Here is a 16,747-nt window from a genome sequence, read left to right as displayed (position 1 = left end):
ACCATTTCTGCCATGCTGTTTCAGAGTGCTGGCTGACAGCTGGATGGAGTTTCCGTGTTGTTCCGACTGAGGGAATGTCAGGTCTGCGAGGTTCCCATCCGTGCTCAGCCTGGCTACTTCCAGCACTGAAATACGTACACACAAGCACACATGCACACAAAACACGCACGCCCTAATGGTAAGTTATAGCATAGCGCATTACATCAGATTTGTTTTGCAGACTCTTGTAATAACCATGTTTTCTCACTAAGTGCTTCACAGCACAGCACTGGCATGAGTCCCGAAACAGTTTCAAGCTTCTCCTAAACATATCAAAGTGAAATAATGTACATTTTTTCCCCTGCTAAAATAGGTAACAATGTCTCCAGGCAACTGCTCCAGCACTTTGAGGTAGATTATCCGGCCTCCTCTGTATTGTAGGAATTATTTCAGCGTCCAGGTTCGTTAGCACATTCCTGATTACAGCTGTGTAATGTATTAGATAAAGTTTCTAATTAAGAACTAATTATACCTTTGGTGTGTTGCTATCTTGTGTTTCTGAGCAAATTGGTGATTTAGACTGATGCTTTCATGGTAAAAGAAAAAAAAAAGTCCTACCTCTCTGATCAAATAAACAACACAAGGACATCTCTGATGGAGATGAAGGTAAAAATGGGAGGCAGGGTGGGATAAAAGGTGGAAAAGGCAGACAGACGAAGAGGTCGTGGAGGAGTGGTTTAGAGAGGTAAAAAAGAGGGTAATCAGAGGAGCCGAATGGATGAGATAAGCAGATACACTTAAAGGAGAGGACTGGAGTAGAAATAGAAAGAAGACTATGTTCTCTCTCAGGCATATGATAGATAAGGCTTTACAGACAAGAGATACTAACGTATAGAAACGAGCAAATGGAGGATGAGTGAGGAAGATGGACATGAGCATAGACGTGGGTATGCATAAAGAAAGAGGAACATTGGCTGAGACACCCCCCACCCCCACCACCACTTCCACATGAGCTACGTCGACCCACCCACACGCATGCATACACATGTACACACGCATCCACACCCACACACATCAGCGGGGTATCAAAACACGCTGAGTCTAATCTAATTAAAGCATCCTTGTCAAGACAATCCTCCTCCTAAGAAACACACTTGTTCATTATCGTTATCACACGCGCACGCTGTTACCGCTGCGTTATCCTTTCAAATCACTGTTTTGGTTCTAATAATAACACTATTTATTCATCTGCTCAATACAGTGGCTCATAGTCGCATGCACACAATCTAACACAATAATATCACTTACAGTAGCTGCTGTGGCTCCTTTAAAATGCGTCAAATAATTTATTCTTGTCACTCACTCTCATCTCAAAGACTTGAGAAAAGAAAAAAAAAGGAGGAGGGAGCTTAAAAAGTGCACGGGAGAGAGCGGAGGAGAAAAGACTCAGAGAGAGCAGTGAGGATGAAGGGAGAGAACGAGAGAAATGACAGGCTGGTTATGAATAAAGGGGAGAGATAATCATGGTGGATCTGCCCACTGGATTAGCTGCGAGGGAAGATTAACAACACAAAAAAAGCAGAAATTTTGCAGGAAAAAGATCACTTCCTGTTTTTTAAGTTCCTCGGAGAGGCAGTAGCCTACATCTCCACGACTGTTTACGTAATCACATTTATTTAGTGTGATCAGGAGAGAAAGGAAACACTGGAGGAGATGCAAGTTTGAAATTATGCAAGGTGAAACTGTGTAGGATGTCAGTTGTTGAAATGGACTGTTGTACTTAAACTTAAGCGAGAACATAAAGTCGTGTTGTGAGGAGTGACTTTGAGGAATCTTAACGGTCTTTGATTGGAAATGCAGTGATTTTATCATCATTATCTGTGACTGAAATAGCTGTAATTTCATTGCCTACTGATGTGAAAGTGAGCAAAAAGACCCCTCAGAGCATCATTTGACATTCCACCACCGCCGCCGCCCTCAAGCACGCGCTCATCCAGTCTTCCTTCTTATTTCGTTATCATCTTTATTTCTTCCTCCTCCATGGCTTTTTATCTCTGAATGAGTAACATACAGACTTGGTGAATGTTGGTAATGGGGGAATGGTGCGGAGGAAATGTTAAAAAAAATGAAATTGGGTGGAGGGGCGGGGGAGTGTAAACAAGAGGATAACCAAGGGAAACATAACAGATTGCAACTCGCTGATCTGAGCAAAGATGAAACGATGCCTCTAAGTACATACTCCATGTAAAGAAATGAAAATCAAAAAAATTTTTTACTCTCCATTAAAACGCGCTTATTCCAAGGTTTGATAATGAGATAAGAGAAAAGAATATGAGAGAAAAAGAGAAGAGAAAGGGGGAAAGTGATGGACACAATGCTATAATAACTATCTGTGTTCTGTTTTTGTCAATTCTGTCTGCAAGTTCAGCAAAGAAAAATATATGGAAACCAATTCATCTCTGCATTGAAGTCAATATTTTTCAATGAGATTTTCACGTTGATGTCTTCACCATGACCTAAAGCTAGCATGCAAAGCTGTATGCATTCTGTTGTACATGATGCTCTGTATCAAAATATTTAGACATTCAAAAATATATTTAATCTCTTGCAAAGGAAATGCATACTAGGAGCTTTAGCAGCCCAACAGGTATAAGACTGTAGTGCCCTTTTGTGCACAGAATTGTAATTGCTTTGCTGGAATTAATAATATATGTGTACACAGTCTACTTACAGTATTAAGAGGATTAAGCACTATAACAGTGGGATCAGTGTAACAGGTTGTTATGCTTAGTCCAGTCACATAGTCACATATCAGTGATACCATTTTGAGTCTTCAAGGAGTCCCTCAACACTCAGTGTCCCAAAATTCTGACACAAAATTCAGTGTTGTTTAAGCACTTTTTTAGCATAATGGCTACTATCCTAGAAAAAGAAAGTGTGCTCTGTTGTTTACCCTTTTTATCACTGCAGAAAGCAGTACTTCAGAGTTCATATACTATGTGATATGTTTATGTTTAGCACATTTATTGACTGTAAAGCCTGCCATGTTTTTTTATTACGTGTTTTTTGTTTGTTTTCTGTGATCGGACATTTACAGAATAGAAACCTAATGTTATTAGATTAATATTTTTTTTCCTTTGACTGTATTAATTCACATCAACATTAACTTGTTCAAGTATTCATGCAATCTTTTGTCTCAAAACTCTAAGAAATAACACACATTTTGTTAACATCAGTCAGCCAAAACATCAAAACCTGGCTGCAAACAGACAGGTGAAGTGAATAATCTGCCACCTTGTTAAAATACTACTCTGGCTATTCTCCTCTGGTATTAGCAAGGCATTTTTGCTCTAAGAACCTTGGGCCCTGATAATTAGATTTTATGATTTTTTATTTTCATACGTACAACTACTGTTACAAAGGAAATGTTCTGCAGTGGCCATGATACTCCATGATACACAGAAGGACAGTGCAACACAACAAATCACAAAAACTGCTCAGCAACAGAGCCGCAGTCATTGTCAAACATCCCAAATCACAATACAACAGCATCACAGCAATCCGCAGGGCCCAACGGATCTGCTGCGAACATCCCAGCAGATCCCAGCTGTATCCATGCCCCGAAGGGGCCGAACTGTTTTGGCAGTATAAGAGCAAACAAGGATGTGGTTTTTATGTCATAGCTGAACAGTATACGTTCATTAAGTGAAGGAAGATGCCATCTTTTGACATAATGTGAAGCTAGATACTAAGCTTTGCCTCTAATCTGTATTATGAAACATAGATCTCAGACATTGGGTTTGATAATGCCTGCTGTCAATGTTGCCTCTTACTATGATATTACATCATGTTCTTAGATCTTCAGCAGACTGAGCTCTTTCATGTTATTATAAGTTCTGCAAGAGGAAAAAACAAAAAAGAAGAAAAAACAGTGAAATCTAACAATTTCTTTCTAAAAAAAAAAAAAAACAAGTTATTTCTTCTAAATACTTTGTATTTAGGTAAAGACGATGAGCAAATACTTTTGTTCCAGTCAAATCCTGCTTTGACCTTGTCCAAGCACCAAAACCTAAGACTTGACTGGCTCCCTCAACTCTTATGACCCACTGTAAGAGTTGGAGGTCTGACTACAGGCTATCTCAATCGTCAGCGCTCACAAGGTCCAACTGAGTTTAGAGGACAGGAAGGATCCTAACAATGTACTCACGGATGTAGTCATTAGTCTCCTGCACAGTGTCAGTCTTCAGGAGGTTGTCAGCCAACATAAAAGCCCCGGTCTCCACGGTGTCGAGGAGCAGGGTAGCCGAATGAAGCTGCTCACTGGTGGGCAGTTCTCGCCACGCTTTCTCAGCTCGTGGATGCAACAAATTATTCACGGTCTCCACCATGGCCTGGGGCAGCAGCAGAGACACAGAGGTCACAAAGAGGAAATGAACATATTTACCACTTATTTATTAAAGGAATGCAAATCCACTCGTAGTGCAAATAACACTGCTACACACCAACTACTGAAGTCAGCTGAATGCATCAGCGAGAATGCAGTTGATTTTCATTTATCATGTTAATAAATCATGATAATCAAGACCAAAAAACTGTTAGCAATGCAAATGTGGCATTCCCATGCAGACACAACAAAGACAAAAACAGTTATTAAATCTAAAGTACATCTTCAAAGTTGAACTCTACACTTTTTAATGTTTATTACACCCTTTTCTTCTCTTTGTGTGAGGATGCTGTGATAGAAAAGCCATCACAGATGTTATGAAAATCAAGCTAAGCTAATTAGCTGATTGCAATCACCATGTGTCGACACCCCCAAACCGGGTTCAGTTTCTTTCTCCCTTTCTGCATTTTCTTTTTTTCACCCAAAGTCTTATCTTCAAGTTTGAAAACTTGTGCTTGAGGGTCTGAGAAGAAATTAGAGTTTTATCAGATAATGCCTGCTGGGTCATATCCAGCTGTGCAGAACGGGTTTGAATCCAAAAATATGACCAAATTAAACGGAAAAGTGTTGGCTCACATAGATGAAATGTTCCCCATAAAACAATGCTTATTTTGTCTCCAGCTCATACTTTTTTTTTGTTATGCTTTTAAGAGTTCACCTCCTTATTTTCAGACATGAACGCCACACATACAGCGCAGACACGCACACACATCTTAGAAGACTCTGGGAGAGATAAAGAAACAAAAGAGAAAAGAGAGCTGGAGCAGAGGTGGATAGGAAGGGGAGGGCCATGTGAGAGTGATAAAACAGTCCAGTGAGTCCATGGTGACAGGCCTCCACCGGGAACAAGAGAGGTGGAAAAGCGACTACGGGTACTATCAAACACACACACCTCACACTCCGGTCTGTCTCTTTATTTTCTCTTTTGCTCGCTCTGTAAACCAGCCTTTCTGCAAAGAAACCCCTCGCTCTGCCTTCACTCTTTCAATGCTCCTCTCTCTTGAGAAGCGTGGATGGCAAAGTGGGAAAAGTAACACAGGTGCGATTATACAAGCTAAGGGGGACTTCAGCGGGGAATTGCAAGGGCAGGGAGGAAGAGTGAAAGACATCAGTTTATTGGCATTCACACATCCAGTGTTTGACTTCCTTTTTGTCCCTTTCACTCAGGGTTAAGGAGAAGTGAGGGAGCAGGAAGGAGGAGAGGAGACAGAAGCAGTAAACGATGTGTTTTGTGTGCGCGGTGGATAAGTAAAGCCTAAAGAAACAGTGGAGATGATGACTCATGCGAGTGTTAATGGCATGCGCTACAAAACACTTGCCTTTTTGAATATAAACTAATCCTACCTGTTGTTTCTTTATCCACGTGTAGTTACAGTATATCTCACGCAAGAAAAACTGGTGCTTAGCCAACAAACTAATATGATAATATTATGTCCTCTTTTAGCACTAGCAGTTAATTAGCTGGGATGCATATTGAATGAGTTTGGGAGGGCTACATGTAAACAAGAACTAATTAATCCACTGCTTCGGCAAACAACCAGAATAAGCAGGAGAGGATATGCAGCACACACGCAAAACATACAAACCAGTATCCAAAAGAAAAAAAGTTGGTTCACTGTGTAAAACGCAAATAAAAACAGAATGTAATAATTTGCAGATCACTTCAAATCTGTATTTAATTTAAAGTAACACAAAGAGAACATGTTAAATATTGGAGCTGAAAACGTTTCATGATGTTCTTTTTAAAAAAATAAATACTCATTTTGAATGTCAACAACTAGTAAAAAAAAAAATGGACGAGAGCAAAAGAAGACAGGAAATGTGAAACATCTTGCAGCTGATCAGGTTTATGAGTAACACGATTAGGCAAAAAAAAGTGCCCTAGAGAATAAGACAGGATGTATTAAGACTTTTTTTTTTTAAGGGAAGGCCAATTCAGCAAAACAAAAACTTGAAAAATACAACAAAGGAGGATCTGAATCATGAGGTAGCAGAAATAATTTATCAAGCAAGACAGGCAAACGTTTTATTTTCAAAGCAGGTACTGCTTTTGTCATTTCCCAAATGTTTACAGTGTTAAGAACAAGCGATTTAACAATGCTAAATTGGTGACATCAAATAAAAATTGAACCTATATATAACAAAAACTAAATACATTTTTTAGACTCAACCATTGTCACGCTGTCTTGCAAATCGTTTGATTCACATTGTGCACGTCATCTGTGTAAACCAGCAAATGTATTTCTATATCCACTCATTGATACTTTGACAAGAAACTACAAGCTTCAGTTCCTTTCAAAGAGAAATTTCTTAGTTATTTTGCCCATTAATTCCCATTAGTTATGAAATCCACATTTAAGACATTAAAGTATTAAAATCTGGTACCAACCAGATGGGGAAAAACACCAGCAGTCAACTAAATGATTATGATGCTGATTATAATCAAGCTAATACCGAGACGATTAACTCGTTGTCAGCAAGTAGTTCAATAATCAATGAATCATTCGAGCCATTTTTTGAAGCAAAACATTCTTTGGTTTCAGCTTTTCAGTTTTTCACACTTGTACACTTTTCTAACATTTTAAAATGTTATTAGTTTGTTAATTAAATGATTAATCTTAAAATTGTTGGATACTTGCAAATATCGACAGATAGACCCTTCAAACATCTCTCAGTGATTAGACTCTTCCTTTTTGGAGAGCATATCTAAAACAGCAGTGACAAAAATGTTAAAAATGCATGTGCATTGTGCAAACAAAAATCAGAAGCACTTCTATCTTACACTAAGCATTGTGGTCATAGCTAAAGCAGGAAGTTTTCTTTCCCGAGTGTATTCTTCCCGCTCCATCTGACTTCTTTTTAGGGATACTGCCATGATCTGCAACAAACTACCTTAGCATATCCATAGAAACGATATTTGAAATTTCATGCATCAATCCATCCATTTTCTTATTTAACCTCCTGAGACCCGAACTCTTTCATGGCATGCATTTTCAATTTCTCTTTGCTATTTGGGCTGATTGGGACCTGATGAATGTAAAAACAAAGAATTACCAGATTTTTTTTTTTTTAACCTGATTTTGTCTCTGAGAAAAATGAGATCCACATATGAGGACATTCGTTTTATATTTTGATAGAACAGTGCCAGCATAATGTCCTCGTAAGTGGACATCAGGCCCTTGCAGAGCAAAATGTAGTATTTTGGTCTAGACAATCCAAAATGTGATGTCCACATATGTGGACGCCAGGTCCTAGGAGGTTAATAACTTTGTTAGTTATTTCTGTGATTGATTTTATACTTTGCTATTTACTTTTGCCTATTTGTATTATTTTCTATCGCATCTGTTGTTGGGTAAGAGTCGGGGTACACCCGGAACAGGCAGGGCGAGCACAGAGGAGTCAGTCACACTCACATTCACACATTCACACCGATTTAGAATCACAGATTAACCTTAGGATATCATTGGACTGTGGACGAAAGCCAGAATAGCTGGAGAGAACCCATGGAGGCACAGGTGAAAACATACCGTCCCCACAGAAAGGCCCCAGCTTGGATTTAAACCCATTACATTCTTGCTGTGAGGTGACAGTGCTAACCACCACACTGCTGTGCTGCCCCGGCAGCAAAACCATGCAATGAAGTTTGTTTACAATCAGAATTTTATGTGATCTGTGCTTTATGAGAAAAGGATTTTTAACTTCTTCAGCTGCCTTATTGTCGCATCGAGTGTGGGAACGTGTATGTGCATATCTCATAAATATATGGTGTAGAAACATATTAAAAGGGACTGAGATACATGCTGCATGTAACGTATGTGTTCTCATGGCTGTGTGTTCAGTTGAGTGTGTGCACAAGTAGCTAAGAGAAGACTTGTAGTGCATCATTCTGCTCCACTTGCTGTACAGTAGCCGAACAGGCAAAGAGAGATGCTCAGTGGAGAGGATGTCCTGTAGACATGGCAGATATGAATGCAATGGCGCAGCTTTTCATTCATTCACGCGACTGGTGCTTCTCCCAACCGCTCACTTTGATGTGTTTCAGATAACCCCATTTTTCTACTCTCATTAAACTTTCCATTGCTTTTTATTGAACTTTTGATTATCGTGCATTTTCAATTTCATATAATTTTTTTTTCAATGAAATTTAATTTAATTCGCTGGCACCGAGATTATATCTGAAGAGGAGAAAGATAGGTAAGGAGAAGAAGGGGTATGATTTCCTTGAGGTCCAGACATCTCAGCATCAGAAAGTCAGAGATAGAATATATGCTTGGGTGCGCGCGTGTGCGTGCGTGTGCGCGCCTGTAAGCTCTGGTGACATTTCTATCCGCACAAGTATAAGGACTTGAGGGCTAAAATAGAGACAGGTTTTTTTAGGGGTCTTCAAAGAGGGGAGAGACTCTGCAGAGACAGATAAGAGTGTCATTCGTTTGTGTGTGTATGAGTGAATGTGTGCGTGTGTGAGGCCACGTATTTGCAGGGTAGGCGAGTGCATGCGTGCACACATATACACAGCACGCATGCACGTACTCACATGCACACACCAGTAAATGGGGCAGAAGCGAAATGCTTTGAAGCGTTGGGGTAATCCAGCGTAAACAGCAGCAGCAAGACAGACTAGAGCTGGGTTGGTCTCCTACTCCGAGCTACACAAGGGGATCGCGAGCACACGCTCGAGCGCGTGCACGTGGATGTACAGTATGTGCACACTCATGCACGGTAACATGTAACCTGAAAGAGTTAGGACGTCTTGAAGCACGGAAAGATGTGAGACTAGAGAAAAGAATGGAATTTTTCTTTTTCCCCTTTTACTCGCTTGGATGAGCTCTGAGAAGGTGCATGTTTTGAAAATGTTTTCATCAGAGAAGCAGGCTTATCTGTCAGTTGTTGTTTGAGTTTGTCTTCCCTGACAGGATGAGTTTGCAGCTAAATCAGGCTTTAAATTCACAGCATGCCATGTTCTGACCTGCCATCCATAAATGGAGGGCAAATTAGACATTGTCATTGAGCATCGCTGTCTTCTCACTGCCCCCTTCATTGTTTGGGGTTTGTTTTTTTTTTCTCTTTTCCTCACATTGCTGTTTCTGTAACTCTCTTCTCTTTTTCTGTTTAATTTCTGGTCCCTCCTTCCCTGTTTCTCATTTCCCTTCTACCTTACAGACTCTACCCCCCTCCATCAATCCACCCTAAAGCATCAAAGCCTCTCCACACCACCAACTTCATCATGAATAAATTGCCAATTTAGTATACATGAAACGAGTCCCCAGTTCCCCAAACGAAGTGAGAGAGGAGGAGAGATGGAGTGTGAGAGTGAGAACGGAGGAGAAAGAGCGACAGAGAGAGAAAGAAAAGGAGAGAGAGAATTCAATTATTTTTTGTCTCTATTAAGAACCCAAACCTCCTGCCCACTCTCCTCACTTGGCAATTAGTGCTGTAGATAATTAACGAGAAGAGGGCAGCACCACACCACATCCCTAATCACGCGCATTTCTATCTGGCAGAGTAAGGGACTGTTGGTATAATTTTGTTTCACATTACTAAGGCTAATTATATAATCGATCACTCCCAGCCCCCTGCAGAACCCAAAGTGTGTGGTGGTTTTGATTTTAACCTGTAACAAGTTGTCTAAATGGTGCCGCTCTCTGAAACATGGCACTTACATTGGATTAAGGAGACACATCAAAAAGTCTGACGGTTGTGATGTGACAGCACAAGATCATTGTTGAAAATATATTTATATATTGCGTGTGTGTGCGTGCGTGTGTGAGTTGTGTGTGTCAGCTTGCATATAGTCCTAAACCATGTTCTGTGATGTGACATTGCTGACTGGTGCTGACGTTAAGACTTTTCAGGGGGAGAGTGGGAAAAAAGCCTGCATCAGGAGAAAAAGAGCTACCCCATCACTGGTGTGTGTGTGTGTGTGTGTGTGTGTGTGTGTGTGTGTGTGTGTGTGTGTGTGTGTTTGTCAGGGGTGCCGACAGAGAAAACGAGACTGCAGTCTATCTAGTCTACAGCTCATTGATGAGGAAGGTGGGGTCCTTTTGATGTTCTGAAAAGTGATTTTAGCTGACCAGAAACATGCCTAAATGATGGTAGATTGTTTTGTTAGCGGTGTCGGCCCATGGCGTCAACACATACAAACATCAATACAAGCAGACCAGCAATGAAAACATGAAATGAATACTGAGCCACAAACATAAAGCCTCTATTATTTCTAAGGCAGCGAGGCCGTGATCAACAAATATGCAACAGCATATCCATCATACTCAGTTCTTTCTTTCTGATGCACCAACACAGAGGGCATTTCATTGAATGGAGATGGATAGCGAGTCGTTTGGTTTCAGGCGGGCCTGTTTACAATTCTGCAGACAGAACTGCGAAATAGATGAGCTATTATTGATATTGATCATGGCCTCTTATCAGTACTATCGATTCTGACTGCAAGAAAAAAAAATTAGAGCTGAAAACAAAAGAATGTCAGCAAACCCTTTGAGGAGACTAAAACTTTACCGGGAGACACAAGTGGGTAGTCCCCCCTGTTAAAATGGCCGCCCTCTTCAAAGGGTTGGGTTGCAAACCACTGGACAAATGCTGCAGCGTAGAATTCGAATTCTACACTGCAGCATTGTAATGTGTGATCACATGTACACACGCAAACACAAAAGCTTGCTTGCTAGATTACATGCTGAGCGTTAAAAAGAAAAGAAAAACACGTGGGACTGTGGTGTGGCAAAGTAATCAACCATACCGGGAAACGGAAATACCTGTGCGAAAAACCTGCAGGACCTTTCTCTCTTCTGAAGCTGCAAATTCAAACAATTCAGCTGTTAGCGATATAACACCTCTCAATCATACACACGCGCAGACACACAAAGACAGTTACACCCACTTCATTACTACTGCATGAAAAAGGCTTTGATGGTTAAAATATATTGTTATTCTCCTCATTCGCCTCCTTTTGTCATTCCTTATACTCTAATTGCCTTTCATGCTTTTTCCCCTCTATTCTTCTTCTCCTCTTTTCTTCCAGATTGGCTTAATAATTTCCTCTGTTCCTCCATTTCCCCCCCCCCACTCATTCTGTGCATCTACTGTCAAGTGAATTGATGGCATTAATTACTGTGCCACTCGTGCGTCATTGGTCATATTTGATTTCCAAACAAATATTTGCATAATATGCTAGCGTATTACTCAGTTAGATTTATATGTAATTGGTCCATTATTGAAATCAGGAGGAACACTTTTCCTTTTCAATGGAGGGCTTTTTTCCTCTCTACATATCTAACAGTTAACAGGCCATTTGGTCAACAGCAAAACACAGATTAATTGATTCCACTTACACTTGCTGCAGTATGTATCGACTTCCCACATGTTAATGAATTACTTAGAGGAAGGAGAAGAGATTTAAAGTGTGTGATAGTGAGACAATAAGAGGTAAATGGGGAAAAGCGGAAGACAACACCGACAGAGGGACTCGGATGCTAAAGCTAAATAAAAAAGGCAGTGGCTGCCAAAGCGGTGGCAGCAGCTGTCAGTCCGGTGGCTAAACCCCGCCTATCACCGTTGACCTCAGCAGAGACAATCAAGAAACAGTCCAGCATCCACTCAGTCAGTCAATTAGCCAGCCAAGCCAGCCAGTCAACCATTCCCCCGTGATTTAACACACTTTAATTGAATGCCTACATGCCTGCATGGCGCAGAACTAAATTTATCTACAGCCATAACAAAACAGATCCTTTGCATACTTGGAATCGAGTTTCCATTAACGTAATCCCAAAGTGAGCGCTCGAGCCTAATTGTCAACAACGTCTTCGGAGTTATAGCTCAAAGCCTGAAGTTCATTAGAACAACGAGCTACGGCGTAAAACATGTCCGTATGTTTTAATGAGAATAACTCCTCGTGGCCTGAGATGGACTTTTATTAAATTTGGGTCTTGCTCTGAAAAGAGTTCAGGAACTATGCCAAAGACTAAAAGCAGTTATCTATCAGCCATAATGTCGAGCAAAACTTGTTACAAAGAGCCACACACAGAAGAAGATAAAATACTGTCTAAAAGCAGCTATTTATCATTTTGAAATCTACAGCTTTATGTATGGCTCTTCATCAAACTCTGCACGGAGAGACTTTCCTAACCCCTGAGAATGAGCGTAAGGCAAAAATACTAACAACTGTTGCTTTTCATCTTACTGTTAACATCAAAGACTCCCTCTATCTGCTCCCCTCTCTCTGTCTCCCTCGCTCTCAATTCTCTTTCTCTTAATTTACTTGCCTTTAAACTGCAAAACCCCTCTATCCTAACGCTTGCAAGAAAACGTCGATTTTACTCACTCACTCGCCCTACATTTACCTCTTATTTCTCAAGACAGTACCTTGGTGAGGCTGCGGGCAGCACTGTCCTTGCCCCCAGGGGTGAGATTTCTGAGTTGGACGTCCAGCAGTTCGACTAGTTGGACCATGGCCCGCACTGTAGATGGCACATCGCCAGGATGCAGAAGTCCTTTGGTCTGCTCTGCCAGTTCCCTGGCTACAATTGCTGCCGTCTCGCCCGACCGAAGCTGCATGTCAGAGTGGATGACAGGGTATGGGAAAGTCACAATGTGCAAGAAGAGATGGATGGCAGTAAAGAAAAAAAAACAAATAAAACAAAAAGGTGAGAAGTAAAGGGAAAGTTTGAGAAAGTAGAAGAAGTTTGTGAGGGCATTACAAGTACACAGTGAGACAGAGGAAAAGGCAACAACGGATGGAGAAGTAACAGGAGGGGGGAGGACGGATCGGCAGGGAAGAGATGTATGTGCAAAAGAGTGGAAGTTGAAAAAGACACAAGGAATAGAAAAAATAATACATTTGCAATATACTAAGCATATACTAAGCTAAGCATTATGTTATAGAGAGAACTCCTGTTTTAGCACCTCAGATTTTCTCTGTTTTGTCATAAAAAATGGGGCAGCAAAAGTATAAGTAAGTACCAAACGCATTTTCCATAAAAAAATGATGCACTGTATGTAAATAAGCCTATCATGAGGTCTGCTACCCTTTTAAGATAAGAGCCCACTGTGAATTAGGGATGCTATTGAACATTTCCTCTTTCCTACAGCTATGGCATATCCCTCAAATCTCTAACACGAGTTAGGGTTAACAAATGAGGATGGATACATGGCCTAAATCTTTCCCTGTGACCAGTGCCCCTTCATGCGTGAGAAAAATTGCTCCAGAACTATGTTCATCATGCGCTAAGCTTAAACTGGGGCTTGATAGGAGCCACGAGGTCTGGGGGTAGCTTTCAGACTTACTTTCTGCATGATGTGGTTGACCCAAGGTGACGTGCAATTGCTGAGGTCAGGGCCTTGGGTATCCCAGTGGCCCAAATGAGCTACGCACATGTATGTAGCCACGCCTGCAAGATAAGCAAAGGGGAGATAATATGACAGCGCTGACATTCACAAGGAGAAAGGAAGACTCTTGAGCTCCTTAGGGTTCGCTAAGCATTTTGTGTTTGCCTGTGTGTGTGTAATTGGTGAATCATTACTGATGTGTGTATTAACTGACCCAAACACGAATATTTGTCCTGACAAAGTGTTGTGTATGTGTGTGAGTGTTATATCATTTTTCCAATAATTACTTGGTAGGAGAAAAAACAAAAAAAAGTAATATATAGATTATCACACACACTGTTACCATGTATAACTGTTTATGCGATAGAAACTATTTGGCCTCCTTACCCAGTGTCCCTACAGGGCACGGCTGTTTGGCCGTCTGGCCCTGCTGTGTGCGAGGCCACGATATGTCGGCTGTCACTACTGGATTACAGAAGTCTTGAGGAGGGAGGATTGGGGGCTGTGGGGGTGCTGGAGGGACTTGCACTGGAGGGGATCGACCCCCAACTTTCTGATTGGTGTCAGGAATCTGATTGCTGTCAGACGATGAACCTCCAGGAGGAACCAGAATGGGCTGGCGGACAGTGGTGGTTGTTCGATACCGCTGACCAGGGGATGTAGTCAGTAGAGGCCTTGGAGTGGTGTAGGAGGGGGGAGACCGTGTGGTGGTGGCGGCACGGCTGGTAGATGAAGAGGAACCTCCCCCACCAATTGGTCCCCCTCCTCGGTTTGGGGGGATTATGGGAGGTGGGCGAAAGTCTAGGAGAGAGGAGACTGGTTAAATTCACAAAAACACACAAAGCATGAGTTCTTCAACGAAAAGCCAGAAGGAAAAATATGTGCTGTGCACATTTGTGGATCCCCACAGTATTAGATTACAGGTGGTTTTGTGAGCCCTGGAGGCTAGGGCTTACGCCTTCAAGGTTCATCCATGGGATAAAAAACATAAGATGTACAGTGTTAAAAGACCCATCCGCATTAGCACCAAATGATTCGAGCAATCAAATAAGCATAAATAATGTAGCAACGGACACAAACACATTGCAGGGATTTGTTTACACGGTGCCAAATAGCTTTGACAGGGAGTAGCTCATGTTTCTGATGACTTCCCAATGTTAGTGTTTCATCCTTGTCAGTGCGGTCATGCGCCAGATCTTTGTGGGGTCGTTTCCTACTATCGAGTCCTATTTATTACCATCAATTGCAGGACATGTTTCTAAACAGTTCAGCCAACAACACTTATAACAGAACAAACTTGAACGTGTGTGGCAAAGTTGGGTTTGTGAAAAAGTTTCAGTGTATAAACTGCAACTCTCCAGCTCAAAGCAAGACCAGTGATTGGTTTTTCCCTGCATCTGTGTTTCCTTTGGGGAAACTAATGGTTCTTGCTGCTTAACCTGGCAGAAAAAACATTCTTTCAGTGGCATGCATGATTCATAGCACTATGACATCATAAGAGGTAGGAAGGCCACTTAAATGCATACGGCACACTCTTCTATTGTCAATATTTAATTGTAAAGAGGTTCAATTATTCACATTGACCCTGTTTAGGGGACAGAAATAAAGAATGAATGAATGAGATGATGGGAAGCGTACAGTATATTGGTGAAGTGTCTGTGCCATTGTGGATGCAGAGGCTGTACCAGTCTGTCTCACTCTCTTTGCAAGATCAGTCTTGCACGATTAAAAAACGATATGAAGAAATGAACAATTTTTAAATTTGATTTACAGTTAAATACCGTACACTGGAGGAGACTAGTCTCTAAAGCTTAATTGTTACTTGCCTTTTACAAAAGCACAGATTAGTCTCATCCGCCGCACATTTACTATACAGCTGAGCATATTTGTATATGTAAAATATACACAAGAGCACTTTTTAGAAGATTGTAATTACAGACATCTGTCTATTAAGTTTACATATTCCACATTATGTGAGTTGCCTTGTCTCCAAACTACACTGTAATAATTTAATAATATTGCACTTTTGCACCTGGTATTTTTAGATTCAGCTACAACTTAGTTACTAAACAAAAATCAATAGAAGATTCTAAAAATGTGTTCTGGCTTCACCCTGCTATTCAAATCCCACAGTGTGTGACACGCAAACACACACAGCACAGATCACAAGGCAACTCAAATATGAACTCTTCAATTTCACGTTATGCTACTTTCTTCCACACAAATATGTATTTTCTAATAGTCAGCTTGTAGACTTTTTTTTTTTTAACACACAAAGCAATGATAACCAAAAAGCTGTTTAGAGAAGACTGAGCTGCACGTGCCTTCAAACATTTCGTATTTCTGATTTCTGGTTAACAGGGTTCTTTAAAAATTTTCCGTTTAAAAAATAATAACAATAAGCTTAAAAACTGCCTTCGTGCTAAAATGATTGATTTCAAAATTTTCAGGAGACTTGTGTTTCTCATTGGTTTGCCTTAGGTCATAATACGTATTACACGGTGGTCACTGACACTGTAGGGTTGCAGATGTTTCACTGAAGACGTGCAAGTCTGACATGAGCCTAAATATAACTCCACACGTGTGTGTGTGTGGCAGCTGTTTAGCTCTTACTGATTTTAATTTCATATTAATTTTCCACTGATTTGAATTAGACAGTGAACCTACGCGATAGACGTAATAACAAGTGAAACAACCCATTAAGTTATAAATGGACTGTGGAAAAAATTAGCTTTACTTTTTGCATTGTTTTAATAAATGTTGTCTATTTTAATTTGTTCCTTGTTTTTGGGTAGGGGGGTTTGTTGGGTAGATGTGAGTGGAGAATAAAGTGCGAGTGTGTGGGTTGTTGTTGAATGGAGTGGGTGTTTACATTGTTTCCTGTGAACTAAAGTTGTCCCTTCCTGTGGTTCGGGCTGTGCTTCTCTCCATCATTCTGTCTTCCTCCCTTTCTGTCTGTCTGCTTGACTGACAGCCATCTTACATCCCGCT

General features: G+C 40.9%; 1 protein-coding gene across 1 annotated transcript in view; it reads right to left on the bottom strand.

Annotated features, from left to right (window-relative positions):
• LOC309709295 (adhesion G protein-coupled receptor L3-like) overlaps positions 1–16,747 on the bottom strand; it is a 117,702-nt gene that overhangs the window by 28,093 nt on the left and 72,862 nt on the right. Inside the window, 6 exon segments of the mRNA XM_082537849.1 lie at positions 3–125; positions 4,187–4,370; positions 11,188–11,226; positions 12,794–12,979; positions 13,715–13,818; positions 14,144–14,557. Of these exon segments, the coding sequence (XP_082393975.1) occupies positions 3–125; positions 4,187–4,370; positions 11,188–11,226; positions 12,794–12,979; positions 13,715–13,818; positions 14,144–14,557 (1,050 nt within the window).

The sequence above is a fragment of the Aulonocara stuartgranti genome, assembly GCF_965226115.1.
Source record: "Aulonocara stuartgranti genome assembly, chromosome: 6".
NCBI classification, from domain to species: Eukaryota; Metazoa; Chordata; class Actinopteri; order Cichliformes; family Cichlidae; genus Aulonocara; species Aulonocara stuartgranti.
This window is presented reverse-complemented; position numbering and strand designations above follow the sequence as displayed.